This window comes from Neophocaena asiaeorientalis, unplaced genomic scaffold, assembly GCF_003031525.2.
Source record: "Neophocaena asiaeorientalis asiaeorientalis breed wild unplaced genomic scaffold, Neophocaena_asiaeorientalis_V1.1 scaffold251, whole genome shotgun sequence".
Lineage (NCBI taxonomy): Eukaryota > Metazoa > Chordata > Mammalia > Artiodactyla > Phocoenidae > Neophocaena > Neophocaena asiaeorientalis.
Genome location: NW_020173377.1, coordinates 6,864,359 through 6,883,157, shown reverse-complemented (window position 1 = coordinate 6,883,157; position 18,799 = coordinate 6,864,359). Strand labels below are relative to the sequence as shown.

Genomic DNA, 18,799 nt, shown 5'->3' with positions numbered 1-18,799 from the left:
AGATAGACACCATGTCTACTGACCATAATTCCCAAAGCCCCCAGCAGAGTCCTGCCAAAAACTGTTGTTGAACTAGGTTTGAGCTCTAGAAACCAAGTCTGAATTCTAGATATTGTACTGCAATTTACAGCTATGTGACAGCCCCACCTCTATCTTGTACACATCCAGTATTAGTGTATTCAAGTAAATTTGTTCCTTATCTTTCCTTCTTAGCACTGACAAGAAGCAGGTCCAGAAAGCATTCATTTTCTCATCCTGTACATGATCCATGGTGCCACAACTAAAAATCAACACTGCATCCTTGAGTAAATTCCTAATCAACTCAGAACCTCAGTGATATCAACTGAAAGGAGACTAACCCTTACTTCACAGGGTTGCGAACCACTTGGCCTATAGCAGGGGCTCCAGGAGTGGTACCTGACTACTGATTAACCCTGAGCCACTGACCTAACTCAGCTTTGAGTTAGGTACGAGCTCCAAACCAGCTCCATCACTTACTGGCCATGCGAGCTTAGGCAAAATATTTTAACTTTCGGAGCTACAGTTTCTTAGCCAAAAACGGACGATAATACCTACATTGTAAGAGTGGTTCAGACACAGAACCAGTTAAACTTAAGAGAGCGCCTGGCTCAATGACGTATGTAGTTATTACTTTGGGCAAAAACCTTGGCTTTTTGAAGCGTTCAGTGACCTTCCTTGGGCCTTCTGAAACACTGAAAGGGGATGGCGGACCCAATCAGTGCCTCAACGAAGCCAAGTTTGGGAACCTTGAGCGAAAGGTTCCATGAGGGTTCCATGATTCCACAACTCCATTTCCTTCAGCAACCTACCAGTTATCAGTGTTTACAACGAAGACAGACCAAGCCGACGTGACAGATTTTCTAGAAGAATCCAGCACCTGTGGTAGCTCTTAAGCCAGGTTAAGTTTAGGCGTTTTTGCAGACACAGGTCACGACCTAGTGCGGGCGCTGGTCACAGGTTCGGCGTCCCACCCTTTGAGCGAAAGACGGTCAGTTGCCTGGGCAACGCCTACGTCACTGCGTAGTCTCACGTGTCCGTCGGCGTGAAGCTCGGCCAGCGCCACGCGCAGGCGCCTCGTGGGAACCAATGGGCGCGGTCGGAACGTACGCCCCGCTCGGCCCTCTTCCGAGCGGATTCGGGGGCGGGGTTGGGCGGCGGCGAGAACGCGCCAGCCTTTCTCCGTTGAGCAGGCGGGCGGTTGTCGGAGGTTCGCGTCTGGGCTCTCTGTCACGTAGGTTACGCACACGCTCAGTCCCCTGGGGCCGCCCGGAACCCGCCCAGGCAGCTGTCCCCTCCCACACTCCGGCGTCCCGGAGGCGGGGCCGCGATGGTTCGGGTCGGGGGCCCGAGGTGGAGCTGACAAAGGGTGGTGAAGAACCTGGCCGAGTTGGGGCCGACCACGAAGCCCTTCCCCGCCCGTCGGGCTCTGGCTTCCCGCCCGCCGATTTCCAGCCGTCAGGGTCACGCTAGTCTCTGGAAGCCCTGAATTCCGGTGACCCTCAAGCCCCGAGCCCCCGGCGGGAATGTTCAAAAACGAGTACCAGGTAACCGGAAACGGCTCTCCAACCGGTCTAGCTTTGTACTGTTCGGTGAGATAGCTCACGTACGGGTGAAGAGGAACCCCCCCACCCCACAAGTAATACTGTCTTTCTCGGGGTAAGAAGGAACTAGTGGGTGGTCTTGACCCAAAAAGAGAAAGAAAAGAAAGCAACTGCCGTGTGGGCATATGATTTGACGTTCCCCCTCCAGCTCCGTGCTTCTCAAGGTGTAGGGATTCCCTGTGTTTCTGACTGAAATGCAGCCTTAAACCCCAACCAGATCTCCGGAATCAGAACCTTAAGGGCAGGACCCATAAACCTTGAGTTTTAACAGTACTGAGGCACACTGGTGTTTAGGCACAGAAGCTATTTAGCAGAGAGTGAACGAGTGAATGCAGGAATGGGTTAAGCCAAGAAAGAAAATAAGCACTTTGGCCGTGTGCTGTTTACTTTTCCCCCCAAATTGGGGGCGGGTCAGTGATTCTCAAAGGCTGTGGTACATTAAGATCATTTGGAGTACTTGTAAAAATACAAGTTCTTGTAAAAATACGGATTTCCTGAGCCTCACATCAAATAGAGTGAACCAGAATCTCTGTTGATGGGGCTAGTTAAATTACCTTTATAGCACCTTTCTCCATTTGATTCTGATGCAGGTGGTCTAAATACCACACTCAGGGAAACTGCTTCTGTGTCTTCCTCAGTCACTTTGAGTATCCGAGAGGGTCTCCAAAGCGCTCCTGCTTTCCTCACTTCACTGGGCACCTCCCTGATCTTGCTTGACCCTAGTCTCTCCCCTCCCTTCCTACCTCTACCTGAGGTTACACTCTCCATTTAGTCTGTCTGCTATCCTAGTACTGCTGTTACGAACAATTTCGTCCCTGTGCCGGAGCAGTCCTCCACTGGTCACCTCTTCGTTGCTTCTACCTTTTCATCAAATACTACCTGCCTTCTTATGAGTGCCCTCGGGGTATTCTGCAGTTCTCTTTCTTCTATTCCGTTTGATGTCATTAAATCTGTTGGAACAGTTTTAGAGAGTTTCTCTTGCTTAATATAGGTAAAATATATTGTTATAAAAAAACAGGTGTCTACTGTGGGAAACAGGTGATAGCAGAAATGGGGGCGGGAGAGGTATTTTTCTATCTCACCAGGTATAAGAATTTTTCTCTTTAAAAAAAATAAGAAAAAGCTTCCTCACATTTAAAATTAATAGTGAAATATGACCTGACCCCAGAAGCTATAGTAATTCAATTCCACACACAGTTTGCACATAGTACTGTCTACAGAAGACGGTACATGTCTTAACTTCAAGTGATTACTTGTTAAAACTCAGAAGCAAAAATATCTTTATATTATTGAGAAAAATTAAAAGCAGGAAATTCTTTATGAAAGTCACACAGATTTGCTCATGTGCTGCTTATAATTTAACAGGCCATAAAAGAAAACCATATTTACTCTCATTTCAGGTTTTCAATTTCTTGCAATAAACTCTTCCTTAGAGACAATCATCTTTAATTCCTCTCATAATTAAAGCATATGGACACTCAGTAATGTGTTTAGTGTTTTTACATGAGCATGTCCCTCCATGTTGCCAGGTTTACAATAGGGAACACTTAGCATGTCTATGGAAATGATTCCCTATTTTTTTGGTACATATTTTATAGATCACCAAATTAATTTGCATTAAATATATAAAAAGATCTTATAGGAATCCTCAAAATAAGAATCACTCCCTCTCCAAGTCCAGGCTTCTTTTATTGACCCAGTACTAAACTATCCAGTTTGCCGTTTTTTTGAATAATCATTGCTGGTACTAATGAGCCCTTGCTTTGTGCATCACACTTTATTGAGTGTGGTGGTTTATGTTCACTATCCTATGTAATCTAACAACCCATTTTACAGATAGAAAATCAAGAGGTTAAGTAACTCCAAAGTCAGATCGTTAATAAATGGCAAACCTGGTATTGGAGCTCAGGTTAGTGTAACTAAAAAGCTTGTAGCCAGAGATAACGATCAGATTTTATTAGCCTGGCTTGAGAGTTGAGTTTAAACCCATTAGTGTGTGTTGAATAGAATATTTTGTAAGCATGAACTATACATGTGAAGTAACTGAACCTTACACTGAGAGGCTGTAAGGTTTGTATGGCATGGAGTTTATTTAATGTTTATCATGCTTTTAAAAACATTTCTTAAACCATTAATCCAAGGTGACCTGAATCAGAACAGTTGTTGCTTAGATACAATCAAGATATAAAGTAGGAGTGATAAGAGGGATAATGTTTCCTCTCAAATCTACTTAACTTACAGATGCCTGGAACAATGGGTATAGACTATGTGGTGGATAGTATTTCCTCCTTAGCATTGTCTTTCACTTTAATTTTTAATATTTTTTTTTCCCTAGGGAGGTGCATTTGTTGAAATCTTTACTGCTCAGGGAAAAAATCCTGGAGCAAAATGGAAGATCCTTGGCAGTCCATCTGTGATTTGGAAAGTAAGTGTTAGAAATTAGAGCCACCTAAATCCTGGAAAGAAATGAGAGTAAAGATTATAACAAGAAGGGCTTGGTAAGATTTCAGAACCGGTTTTTCTGTTCATTCACTTCAAAACCCTTCCATGATATCATTGGCTGCCCTCACAGATACCCCTCCTTGGCCATTGAAGACCTTGGCACACAGCTCATAACCCATCTCTATGTGCCAAGTCCTGCCGCTGTTTTAGGTGACTTCAGTTTCTGTGAGGAAAAATCTCCAAACCCTGGGCTTCTCAGCTTCTTGATTTCTTCATCTCTGATGACGTCTTCCACTCTACTTCAGCAGCCTTTCCCACTGTCACACCTTGTACCTTATCACCAAAAATTGCAGGGCCTCTGAAGTTACTAAGTGAGAACTTGAGACATCCCTCTCTGAGTCCAGTCTTCGATTCTTAATGTTCTTGCCTAGTTACTCCCACTGTGTTTGTTCTTCAACATAATTGAGACTCTTAGGCCATTGACCATTCTACTTTTCTCCCTGTGTTTAGATTTATTTACTTAGTTAGCTAACCTACTTACTCACTCACTCTGTCTTCACTCTTTTCTCTCCAGCCCAGAATCCATGGTCCATTATTTCATTCACTTCCCAGTCAAGACCTCAGATGCCCCTGTTCCTTGTCCTTTCATCATGCCTGCCTAGCAAACGCCAACCATTTCTGAATCCCTGATTCTCTCTTTTCTGTGCCTGCTTCTGGGCTTCTCAATACCTTTGGGAAAATATCTATAGTCTCTCAGATCGATAATGCTATAAATTCAGTGTCGACAGCCCCGGAAGTTCTCCTGTTCTCTAAAATGGTTCTTTCTCCATTATCTTCAGGTTTCCAGCCACTAACTTCTTACCCCCATCCCCATCCCACACCCAGGACAGACCCTCCTCACTCATTCACCAGAAGACCTCACCCCACCATTTCACAGGGAAAACTGATGTCAGCAGGTAGAAACTACCTCATCTTGCTGCTACCAGATCTAAAAATCTGTATCCTTCCCTGTTCTTTCCTCTTTCTCTTCTCTCTTGTACAGTTGAGAGAGAAACACCTTTCTAGGGACTTTGTTCTATGGATAGTTTTTTTAAACTACTATTAATTGCGTGCTTACTATTTGCCAGCCATAGGATTCAGCACATTACATGCTATATAATCCATACAATAACCTTGTATCTCACAAGGTACCCTTATGCCTATATTATAGGCATAGTAAGGTTAAGTGACTTAATCAAAATGATATAGCTCTTACTATGAATAAAAGTTAAATGTGGCTGTGAGGATACAGAGCAGAGAGATTAGGTAAGGCTTCCCTGAGGAAATGATACTTGATCTCTGAGAACTAACTAGGCACCAGGTGGAGCTGGTAGAGAGAAGCACATTTCAGACAATGAGAAAAGCAGGTACAAAGTCCTTGCTTTGGAGGAGCTTAGAATTTTTAAGAAACTGCTAGAAGGCTACAGAGGCTAGGATTCAGAGTGAGGGAGAGTGCGAGGCAGGAGATGAGGTTTGAAAAACTGGGCAGGGGCTAGACTACACAAGGATTTGTGGCCGTGCTCAAGATTTTGGTAAGCTGTTGAAAGGTTTTAGTATATGCCCAGCTTGTGTGTAGATGAAATAATGCACTCGATGTGTATGTTCATTTGGAAGACATAAGAGAAGCTATTGTGATGGATATGATACAATTTTATTTAAATGTTAATTCTTAGCAGCCATTAGTTACGATGTATTTCTTAACATATACAAAAAGGAAGAGTGGGAGGATCTATGAAATATTTTATTGTGAAAAAGGAGTCTTTATACTTAAAGATTGGAAATTTGCTCCAAGATAAAAAAATAACCATTTACATTAGCACTTTGACTGATGGAAATTAGACTCTCATGTGTAAGTTTTTCATTTCCAAGCTTGTCTTGTTTCTGTTCATTTTTTAGGTAACCTTAGTTGTAACACTTTAATTTGTAGTGATTTTAAGTAAATGATGTATAGAACTTCAAGTTAGAGGACTAGTAAAATAAGGTACTGATTAATTCTATATGAGCCATGGCTTGAAACCAAAGAACTTCCAAACTGGATACAACATAGATTAGATGGTTTATTGTACTGTTAACAGAAAGTGATGTTCAGCCTATGCTATTAGACAGAAATACATAGTTAGTTAAAGGAGGGAAAGGGTAACTAAACTCTGGAAACTTTAAATTAGTAACTTGGGAATCCCTGAAGTTGGAGAACTTTTTATCATCTAGAGGAAGAGTGTCTTGATATAGTAGAGAATTTGCCAAGTGGCTAAGGGTGGCTTCTATATTCCAGTTCCCAGCAAGTCTCAGTGTAAGAGTATCATCAAGGCCTGAGCTTATTTTAAGTCATTTCAGTCTAGGGCTTTTTCTGTGGGCTTGCTTCTCCAGTTTTATAATAGAAGTCAAATAAAATATGCAGTTACCACTGTTTTCATTTTTGTTCTGTAGGAATTTGATAAAGAAGTTAAAAGTTTTGTGTTTGTCCTGGAAGGCAGCAGCCAAACAAATAAAATTCAGTTACCAAAGGAGAATAAGCAAATCCGTAAGTAAGACTTTTAATATTGAAGCTTAACATTTGATGCTTAACATTACACTTTTAAGCCTCATAAACAGGCCTATTAGTGTGACTTTTACTGGCATCTGTCGATGTAAAGTAATAAGATTTTTTTAAATTTAGAGAGTAACTTTATGCCAGGCTTTTGAAGGATTCTGCTTCATTGTTTATTAGAAATTTACTTATATGTTAAAGAAGATTTAGAAGATTATTCAATTAATTAGACTAGTAATGATATTTATTAAGCACTTACTGTGTGCCAGTGACTTTCTAAGCATTTCATATTTTTTAATTTTTTCAATCCTCACGATAGCTCTTTTACAGATGAACACACTGAGGTTGGTTCCTCATCAAGAGACCATGAGTTCCTAAATTATCGTAAATCAATTTGTGAGAAAAAAAGTTATGTAAAATACTATATAAGGCATTATTTAGTAAGATATCAACTTATATACCTTTAGAAATATTAGTATCTAATGAGTAAAGATATGAATATGTGATTTAACAAAAACCCCAAAAATAGACTTCAGTTCTTATCTACTTTGGAAATGAGGATCAGAGGTTTAAAGCAGAAGGAACCCTGAGAGATCACCTAAATTTATGATCAGAAGCCCAGTTTTTGGCCACACTGGGGTTAAAATTCAAGGCTCTGCCACCAAATTAGGCTTTGTGTACACTGATGTGATTTAAGAAATATAATTTATCAAAATGCTTAATCATATTTTCATTAACTATATCCAATATTTAACTATTGTGACTTAGCAAATGTAGGTAACCAGCTGTTTTTTTACATTCATTCTTTACTTCTTCATTCATTAAGAACATTTATTGAATACCTATTGTGTACCAGGGACTATGAAAAGACCTATTCTTGGTATCTGATTTTCTCATTTTAATTCGGTTTTCTAAACTTTTATAGGCTGTGTGTTTTATCTACTATTTCAAGCTACTACATGCATATTTTAGCTTTCTAAGACATAAACCAAACCATAGAAATTATAGATGGAAGATGATTTATTTTAAAGTGGTATCTTTCTAAATAAAATAAGAAACAGAACCTCAAAGAGAAGGAGTAATCATTGTTAAAATAATTTTTTTTAATTTACTACCATTTTAAAATCATGATTTCCTCATAGTTTGCATTTTTTAATAGCAAAGATTTTTGTCATTTCTGCATAAATTTGTACTGATAAATAAAGTGAACTAAGATGAGCCATGGAAACATGTCTGAAACTGGAGGTTATTCTTTAACAGGAAACATGGTCCATCTTTTTTTAAGAATACTGACTTTGTAAAATAGATACATTTGATTTACAGGAACATAACTTTATTCTAAACCAGTGTTCTTTTGTTTTTTCTTACTGTTGGCTTCTCCTTCCATATGATGCCGTCAGCATCTATGCATATGATGATGTTATTGACAAAATCAAATCACGTCTAGTAACGTTTCTCAGTTGGCTCTGAGAAAGATTTCTCCTCTACCAAATGCTCAGTGATTAAAGACAAGCTCCCCTTTCCCACTTTTATCTACGTTTCTTTTTAGAAATAAAACAAATTTAATGTGTTAAAATTGCTTTTTAAAAATGGAAAGATGATAGTTTTAATTGGAAGAAAGGGAAGAATCTTTTAATGTATTTCTTGCACAATGCCCTGTAATTAAAAATTAATCTGGCTTTTCAGTAGCATGTGCAGCCCTGTAGCAAATGAAACAGTTTATATAGTCTGTCCTGCACCAATGTTTTTAAGATTATTTGGAATTTTTGATAATGGGAATTTATAGTTATTTTCACTTGTATAAAATGACCTTCTATGTGACATTGTTATGGTTAAATTTAAATTTAATGGCATGCCTTGAATAGAGAATTGGCTTTCTGTGAACATTTCTAAATTAAGTTCAGTTACCATTATGTATTCCTATTTTAAGAGTAAACATCCACTTTATTTATGCCAACTTGACATTAGGTACTTGTATGTGTTTCCTACTATATTAAGTACCTGTGAAGAAAGTCTAATAGTGAAATTCAGTATTTTTAACTTTTCACTTTAAATAGCAATATTTCTGAATTGTATTTGAGCATCTCTAAATATGTCAGAGTTCTTTTTTAAACTCAGCATCTGATCAAATAAAGGAAGGTGTGATATTGATTATCAGATTGTGTACTTCTCCAGGGCAGGACTCTTGCATCATCTACTTTGTACCCCTAACTTAGTGTGTCATATATAGTTGGTGTTTAGTAATTTTGTTAAACTCGCCATACTAAGAAACTATAACAATTTAGGTTATAATTTCTCCTGGTAACCATTTGGCCTTGATAATGAGACTTGTAAATCATTAGCCAGTTAAATAAATAAATCCATGTTGCTATTAATGCTGGAACATGTTATATAGAGTTGCCCATAATGAGAAGAAGCTCTGTTACATGTAAACATCTATCATTTGGATGGTCTGTCCGGGGACTTTCTGTTTGAGGCTCATGTTTGAAACCATTGTTTTCTCTGCCTGTGGCATCTGAATCAAATGCTGTGTCTGTCGGGATCAGCATCCCTGAAGCCCTGTGTTGATCTAAGTTTCAGCTGCTCTGGTGGATGAGGTCATCTTTATGAGGTTCCTCTCAGCCTCCCCCTGCCCCAACTTTTGGTCTTTTTTTCTTTAAATAAACTCATTATGACTTCCTCTTTCTAAAACCCTTCAGTGACTTTGACTTCACTATTCTACTGATACTGCTCTTGTCACAGTCACTAGTACTCTCTCTGTTTCTGAATCCAGTGGCCAGTTTTCAGCCCTCATCTTGCTTAACTTAACAGCAGCATTGACAAAGGTGACACACTCCTCCTTGATATAGTACTTTCTTCACTCATCTTCCAGGATGCCCATACTCATAGTTTTTTTTCTCCTACTTTGCTGGTCTTTATTCTTAGTCTCCTTTCATGGTTCTTCCTCTTCTCCCCAACACAACTTAATGCTGCAATGCCTCTGGACTCAGTCCTTGACCTTCTTGACCTTGAACTACATTTACTCCTTTGGTTTTGGGCTCTAGCCTCATGGCTTTAAATATCATCTCTGTTGTATACTAGCTTACATTTCCATCTCTGACTTGTGTCCCAAACTCCAGATTTGTATATTCAGTTGCTTAGTTGACATTTATACTTGGACAGCTTTACCCTAGAAATTTTTCTTCCTCCTCCTGCAGACTGCCCCATCTCAGTTGTTAGCAATTTGTCTTTCAGTTGCTCAGACCAAAAACTCTTAAATCAGCTTGATTTTTCCTTTTTTTCATCTAGAAAGTCTTATTGGCTCTATCTTTAAATTAGATTTAGAGTCTGACTACTTCTTGCCACCTCCCTGCTACCACCCTTGTCCAAGCCACCATTATCTCATGCTTGGATTATTGCAGTAGTCTTCTAATTAGTCTCCCTGTTTCTGACTTGCCTCCCTACAGTCTGTCATCAACTTATCAGCCAGAGTGATTCTGCTGAAAATACTCCATCTCTCTCAGGGTAAAACCCCAAAATCTTTAGGACCCTGTGGTATCTGCTGCCCTCTTAACTCTCTTTACTTAAGTTTAACTCTACCTGCTATTACTATTTCCTTTTTCACTCTGCTCAAACTATACAGGTCTCCTTGCTCTTTTCAACCATAGCCTGGTACCTTAGCACCTTAGCTGTGGTGCACAAGCTGCACCCTCTACCTAGGGCTTTTGTTCCCCAAATAGCTACATGGCTCACTCTCTCCCCTTCTTCAGGCCTTTACCAAGTAAAATGTCACCTTCTCAGTGAGGACCCATCCTGATCTATACTTAAATTACAACCTGTGCTTTGTATCCTTTCCCCATTCTTAATCCCCTTTACCCTGCTCTCCCTTTTCCTATAGTAATTATCACCACTTAACATGCTGTTTATGTTCTTTTATTGTTTTTTCATCATCACCAGAAACTGAGGCCTACCAGCACAGAAATTTAGTCTATTTTGTTCACCTAGAACAGTGCCTGGCACATAGTAGACATTCAGTAAATCTTTGTTGAGTAAATGAGTGAATGGATGAGTGGCTTCCCATTGATTTTAGGATGACCTGTATCCTTCACATGGCTTTCAAGGCCCCACGTAATTGAGTTCCTGGCTATTTGCCAGACTTATCCCCTGCTACTTTTCCCCTTCTGTCTCTCCTACCAGTCCTTTAGGCCTTTAAGTTCATGCAATCTACTATAGCCTCTTCCATCACATGATGGAGTATTCCCTCTCCCTGCAGTGTTTATTCCTCTCCTCTACCCCTATCTTCCTTGCCCAGTCAATCCCTGCTATTCTTCCCAGCTGAATTCCAATGTTACTTCTTCAAGGAAACCTTCACTCATCGTCCTCTTCCTCTCAAGGACCCAGGATTATGTGCTTTCATAGCACCCTGACCTTCTCCTTCATGGAACTAGTATATAAGTTCTAAGAGGGTACTAGAATAAGACCATACCTGTCTTATTCACTACAAAAGCTTCAACACTGAGTCTTGCATATAGTGTATGTTCAGTGAATCTTTATTAAATGATAGATCTAATTTAATCTACACAAATGATTCTGTGAGGGGTAAACCTAAATTATCAACTCAGTTTTACACATGAAGAATAAAAAGTCCCAAACAGGTTTTCCGATTGGCCCAAGGTATATGGAATAACACATAATGAAGGGATAATTGTTCTCTGTGTTGCAGTGGGAAAGGTGCACTTTAGTGTGCTGTTTGTGCTGGGCTGTGATAGAACCAGGAAATATCTTCAGTCATGATTTATCAGGTCACTTATAAAGGATTACTGTACTGTGGTCTACTCCCAACTCTTTGGACAGTGTAACACTTGCAAAATGTATATTGAGGTATATATATACAACTATCATTTGCTGTAATGAAACAACTGTAAAAACCACTGTTTAAAAATCTAATGGTGTTTTACCAGATAAATGTGTCTTAAAATATTCAAAAGAAGAAAGGATCTGACCCCTTAAAACATAGAGGTAGTTTTTATCTCAGGCAGAGAAGAGATTATAAAACTGCAGAAACCTGGATATTTCAGTAAAAAGAGTGAATTTTTATGAATTTTATGTACTTGATGGGCGTTTTAGTTTCACATTCAGCATTTTAAATGTAGATTTTAAATTCAAATTTTAAATATCATGTAGACATGAGGAGTCAGTTTATATTTACTAGGCCACTGGGAAAAAAATGTTACTGTAGAGTTTATTTAGCATTTCTGACACACAGGATCAGTGTATGTCAAATGTTATTAATGTACTTTTTTCTTTGTCAGATGATCACCATATGGTATTGTACTTATTTTCATCTTAGAAGTGAAGCCTTTTGGAAACCAGGGCTTCTATACGTGAGAGAGTTGAGTTACAAAGCTCTCTTTTGGGGGGCAAACATCTTTCATATCTAAAAGTGTTCACCCGAAAATGCCCTATATGTGTAGCGCTTTGTGTTTGAAGAGAACAGTGCTGATTCAGCGAGATTTGTGACATAAATTAGGGACCTTTTGTAAAGAGTGACTTCATTTATCCCAGTGCTCTCTCAGCTCTATTTATGGGGGCCTTTGTGCAATGGAAAAATACTGTAAGTCCAATCAATGGAAGATGCAAGAGAGAGATAGATTGATTAACGGTGGTTTATTTAAGTTGGCCTCATTTTGGTATCTCATTTTGGTTTTGTAATCCAGAACTCTGGTTGTCTTGTTGGCTTTTCCCACAAATATGGTAGAATCTGATTCCTAGAGAATTTTCTAAGTTCAGAGGCTGTTACCCCTATTTCCGTTATGTTGCTTACTCTGCTGTTGGCTCTTTGCAGCCGTTTATAAGCTTAGTATTTTAAGTAAAAGTTACCTTTGTATGTTTGATTTTTAAAATGTTAAGCACATTCGGTCAAATATGGTTTTGTTTCGAAACTAGATTTGGGGTAAAATATAGGAACTGTTTAAGTTGTTCAGGAATGTTGTAAAACATTTTACCATAGGAATTCTAAACCAGAAGATCTTTATATATAGACTACCCAAACATGTACTGTTACTTTAAAAGACTTAAATTTGTTAAGTCTACTAAGTTGGAATAAACAGAAAATAACGTGCGTGTTAGACCAGTTGCCTTCCTTGAGCCCTTTCTCCACATATTGGCCTGTACTGTTAGATTTGTAGGAGAGGTTCACAGATATATCGACATTTCCATTTCTTACCCAGTGTCTCACATTGGGAAAAAAGTTCCTAGAAGTCATGTTTTAGGAGGAAGTGATACTAAAGCGTTTATTAAGAGCATCATAATTGAGAGATCAAGCAAAAGTTCAAAAGCTAAGAGGAAGGGAATTAAGTGAATGGGTCTGAAGAGGTAATATGAAATCAGTTGATTTTTGAAGCAGTTGTAGACTTCAGTTATCAAAAGTACCATAGGTCTTTCTCCAAATATTTTTTTAATCCAGGTGAAGCTGGTGATGGGGAATAAAAACTATCAGGTCTTAATTTGTGAGCATTAAATTAATCAAAAATGTATTAAATTAACAAAAGGTATTATAACTGAAAATATGTTCATCCATCTCATTTTAGACACATTTAAAACCCTATGAACTAGATATAGCTCATCAAACCTTCAGCTGCAGTTGTCATAATTAGAACTGTTTTTTTGATCTGTTGTTTTTCGTTAAGTTGTTAAGTAAAGTTAAAACTGTCAGTGAATAAAAATAATTGCCACATGCTTTTTTTTTTTTTTGCTGTACACGGGCCTCTCACTGTTGTGGCCTCTCCCGTTGCGGAGCACAGGCTCCGGACGCGCAGGCTCAGCAGCCATGGCTTACGGGCCCAGCCGCTTCGTGGCATGTGGGATCTTCCCGGACTGGGGCACGAACCCATGTCCCCTGCATTGGCAGGCAGACTCTCAACTACTGCGCCACCAGGGAAGCCCCTGCCACATGCTTTTATAACCGCCTTAATGAGAGTCCATAATTCAATTTTATATGTGTCTATTGAATGTGTGCACTTCCTTGCAACCTAATAAAAATAGTAAATAAAAAATTATTTTGTAAATTTTCATAAAAATTTCACCAAGCCCACAGATGTGACTTTAAAAGACAGCATTTGTTGTTAGAGTTTGATTTGAGTTCATCATTTTTTTTGCTTTTATAATGAGGTTGTAACTCAGGGGTAGTGCTGTTGCAGTTCTGTGTATTACTGAAATGATAAAAGCTTCAGCTTGTTGATGACATGTGATTGTTTTGTTTATATATACATATAAATGGTTTGGACATATAAATGTATATTTTCCCCCTCTCGTTTTAGTTGGACTGATCCAGAGGTTTCTTGTACTTCAGATTTACATACCCCTGGGACAAGACTTCGCTACCGAATTGCTGTAAGATATACAGAATTTCTTTCAATGTTTTATGTGTATTAGACATTTGATCAATTGAAGCAGTACGAAGAGTCATTAATTACAAGTGGCAGTTTTTGCATTGAAGAGCAGTGACTTATCAAGTCAACATGAAGTAATTAAACTAATTTAATGGTATTTCTCAGATATACTGTAGTCTGGCATTTCCCTAAGGGAAGAAAGCAAATTTCATCTGTTTTAAGAAAATATCAAAGGATTCTGAATTTGACAATAAAGAGCCTATAATTTGAAGAAATAAATAATCCAAAAGTTTGAGATTTTATAGTTCAAATGAGGGGTGATGTTATGTTTTGTACTGTCTGCTATTGGAAACTGTGTTTGGTTTCAAATTAATTGAAATACCTCATTTTAATGTTATTTATTTTTTAAATTTTACTGAAGTATAGTTGATTTACAGTGTTTTGTTAGTTTCAGGTGTACAGCAAAGTGATTCAGTTACACATATACCTATATTCATTCTTTTTCAGAATCTTCACCCATGTACGTTATTACAATATTGAATAGAGTTCCCTGTGCTATACAGTAGGTCCTTGTTGGTTATGTATTTTATATATAGTAGTGTGTGTGTATGTTAATCCCAAGCTCCTAATTTATCCCTCCCTCCCACATTTCCCCTTTGGTAACCATAAATTTTGAAATCAGTGAGTCTGTTTCTCTTATGTAGATAGGTTCATTTGTGTTGTATTTTAGATTCCACATATGAGTGATACCATATGATATTTGTCTTTCTCTGTCTGACTTACTTCACTTAGTATGATAGTCTCTAGGTCCATCCATGTTGCTACAAATGGCATTATTTCATTCTTTTTTGTGGCTATATTCCATTGTGTATATGCACCGCATCTTCTTTATCCATTCATCTTTTGATGGACATTTAGGTTGTTTCCATGTCTTGCCTATTATAAATAGTGCTGCAGTGAACATTGGGGTATATGTATCTTTTCAAATCATGGTTTTCTGTGGATATGTGCCCAGGAGTGGGATTGCTAGATCATATGGTAGTTTTATTTTTTTTAGTTTGTTAAGGAACCTCCATACTGTCCTCCATAGTGGTGGTACCAGTTTACATTCCAACCAACAGTTTAGGAGGGTTCCCTTTTCTCCACACCCTCTCCAGCATTTATTGTTTGTAGATTTTTGATGATGGCCATTCTGACAGGTGTGAGGTGATATGTCATTATAGTTTTGATTTGCATTTCTCTGATAATTAGTGAGATTGAGCATCTTTTTATGTGCTTTTTTGGCCATGTATGTCTTCTTTGGAGAAATGTCTATTTAGATCTTCTGCCCATTTTTTTATTAGGTTGTTTGTTTTTTTGATATCGAGCTGCATGAGCTGTTTATATATTTTGGAGATTAATTTCTTGTTGGTCACTTTGTTTGCAAATATTTTCTCCCATTTTGTGGGTTGTCTTTTTGTTTTGTTTATGGTTTCCTTTGCTGTTCAGAAGCTTTTAAGTTTAATTAGGTCCCATTTCTTTATTTTTGTTTTTAGTTTCATTACTCTAGGAGCTGGATCCAAAAAGATATTGATGCAATTTATGTCAAAGAGTGTTCTGCCTATGTTTTCCTCTAAGAGTTTTATAATATCTGGCCTTACATTTAGGTCTTTAATCCATTTTGAGTTTATTTTTGTGTATGGTGTTAGGGAGTGTTCTAATTTCATTCTTTTACATGTAGCTGTCCAGTTTTCCCAGCACCACTTATTGAAGAGACTGTCTTTTCTCCAATGTGTATTCTTGCCTCCTTTGTCATAGTTTAATTGACCACAAGTGAGTGGATTTATTTCTGGGCTTTCTTTCCTGTTGCATTGATCTGTATGTCTGTTTTTGTGCCAGTACCATACTGTTTTTATGATTGTAGCTTTGTAGTATAGTCTGAAGTCAGGGAGCCTGATTCCTCCAGCTCCATTTCTTTCCCTCAGGATTGCTTTAGCTTTTTGGGGTCTTTTGTCTTTCCATACAAACTTAAAAGTTTTTGTTCTTTGTTCTGTGAAAAATGCCATTGGTAATTTGATAGGGATTGCATTGAATCTGTAGGTTACCTTGGGTAGTGTAGTCATTTTGACAGTATTGATTCTTCCAATCCCAGAACAGGGTGTATCATTCCATCTGTTTGTGTCACCTTTGATTTCTTTCATCAGTGTTTTATAGTTTTCACAGTACAGGTCTTTTGTCTCCTTAGGTAGGTTTATTCCTAGGTACAGTAAGTCCCCTACATATGAACAAGTTCCGTTCAAAGAGTGCTTTTGTAAGTCCAATTTGTTCGTAAGTCCAACGAAGTTAGTCTAGGTGCCCAATTAACACAATCATCTATATAGTACTGTACTGTAATAGGTTTATAATACTTTTCACACTAATAACACATAAAAAACAAACACAAACAATAAAGAAAACATTGTTAATCTTACAGTACAGTACCTTGAAAAATACAGTAGTACAGTATAACAGCTGGCATTAGAGGGGCTGGCATCAGGTGAACAGGCAAGAATTACTGACTGGAGGAGGGAGAAGAGGTGGGAGATGGTAGAGCTGAAGGATCATCAGCAATAGGAGATGGAGGGCAAGCTGCAATTTCATTTACACCTGACATCGGTGGCACAGTTTCTGGTTCCTTGCTGGAACCAGATACACATTCTCATCTTTGAAAGTTTGCAGCTTGAAGGTGCATATGTAGGGGATTTACTGTATTTTATTATTTTTGATGCAGTGGTAAATGGGATTGTTTCCTTAATTTCTCTTTTTGATCTTTCGTTGTTAGTGTGTAGGAATGCAAGAGATTTCTCTGTATTAATTGTGAATCCTGCAACTTTACCAAATTCATTGATGAACTCTAGTAGTTTTCTGGCAGCATTTTTAGGATTTTCTATGTATAGTATCTTAATGTTATTCACTTTAGTTGAGAAATATTGGTCTTTTCTGTTGACATATAGATGTCTTGGGATATATTTGTTTTAAATGGCCTTGCTATGAATTAATTGTTTAGCAAAAATGAGCATATACAAATTTTACTCCGTTGAGCTACCTGTTGTCTGATACAATTCTGAGAATGAAAATAACATTTAATTTGTATATTCATATGGAATGGAATATTGTTTAGGGTCTCAGTAATAAATTTGCATGCTTTCAGTAAAACATTATATTTGGAGTATGCTATTTTCTAATTTTTCTTTGTAACTAATAGCTGTCCAAGGTCAAAGCTTAGGTTTTTATTTTCCCTGCTGGAAGAAGTGACTTTTCCTATTAACGAAGTTAATTTTGGACTAGTTACACCGGTGTGAACCAAGGGGAAGGAAGAGCTTTCTTAATAAAATGAGATTAACATAAACTCGAGGTTATTAGTTTCTCTTTGTTTATGTGAATTAAAATATAAATAATGTGTGCATATGTTGGTAAAATATGAATTTTAGCTAATATACTTAATTTTGTTTTCTGGAATGATAAAGGATAGATGGAATAATTTATATTTTTATTTTATTCAACTTTAAATCTTATAAACTTCTAAGATTTTCTGTTATCATCTGCTATGGTCACCAAGATTCTTTAAAGTAGTTCTTATAGTAACAAGACCAAAGCAGCACTTGATGCTCTTATGTATTAGATTGGCCAAAAAGTTCATTCGGATTTTTCTGTAGATGGTTTGGAAAAACCCAAACGAACTTTTTGGCCAACACAATATCTTTTTCTAGTTCTGCAGAAAAAGTATTTTCAAGACTCTAAAAACATTCTAAAGTTACAGTGTACCATATAAAATTTTATTTTCAGTGTAGGGGAAAGTGGTTTCCTACCAAATGGAAGAAGACACATTATATTTTATTTTTAAGCTTGTTAGGTTCCTTGAATAGAAATCCAATCCAACCCTTTTGTTCTCCTGATCTCTACCACCTATACCTTGAAGCCATGGTAGAGGTGCTGGTAATTGGCCTTGTGATCAAAGTTGTGCAAGACACTTTGCTGAACCTTGGGACGTAATCTTTTGCTGAAGAGCACTCTTTTCCTATGCAAAATTAAGCTTTATTTGTGCCCCCAAACACTTGAGCTTATCACTCTGGCTAGGTAATATACTGTTTTAACTAAGTTAATGATAATTAAAGCTTTAATTATTGAGAAATCAATAGGTATCTTAGGTTTAACTTAGTCTAGCAAGAAAGTTGATATAAGTAAGCCTGACCACCCCTTTGTTACCATGTGATTAATGCTCTTGAAGGATGGGAAAACATTTTTATGGATGATGGAACTAACGGTCAGATTTTAAATTCAGTTGACTATAATCCTAGTCTCTTGTTCTCATAGCCACATAGACAAACATTTGTATTTTTCAGATTGTTTTAGTTTTATAGTTTTTGCAAAACAAATGTCTTATGGACAAAAGGTCAAAATTATTAAATAACATGGGTAAAACATTCTCTGTCCTGACAGTGAAATTATCAGATTATGAGAAAATGTATTAACTATGCATTTGAATTTGTTGCTAATAGATAATCAAAATATTTTGCTACTTTAGGAAGTAATGACAGAGACCATGTTTTACAAGAAAGAAGGTAGAGTAATAAGTATTGATTGCCTTTCTAACTACAGCTTTTTCTTTTCCTTAAATGAAAGGGCTTTCTTTCAGACCCTTAGTGTTTTACTGTGTTTCTGGCAGCATAGCTCCAGGCCATTTAAAATAATATATTTCTCTAACAAGCTTGCAAAGTCACAGAGCAGAAAGATATCTGGCTTTTAAATTTTTTCATTGTCAGAATGGGAGAGGCATTTTG

General features: G+C 37.6%; 1 protein-coding gene across 4 annotated transcripts in view; it reads left to right on the top strand.

Moving 5' to 3' along the window:
• Positions 1–1,194: 1,194 nt before the first annotated feature.
• CFAP20DC (CFAP20 domain containing) overlaps positions 1,195–18,799 on the top strand; it is a 252,459-nt gene continuing 234,854 nt past the window's right edge. For all 4 annotated transcript variants that reach the window (XM_024746270.1, XM_024746269.1, XM_024746268.1 and 1 more), the window contains exons 1-4: positions 1,195–1,565; positions 3,958–4,047; positions 6,531–6,624; positions 13,929–14,001. In XM_024746270.1, the coding sequence (XP_024602038.1) occupies positions 1,545–1,565; positions 3,958–4,047; positions 6,531–6,624; positions 13,929–14,001 (278 nt within the window). In that variant the 5' untranslated portion in view covers positions 1,195–1,544. The remainder of the gene's footprint in view (positions 1,566–3,957; positions 4,048–6,530; positions 6,625–13,928; positions 14,002–18,799) is intronic.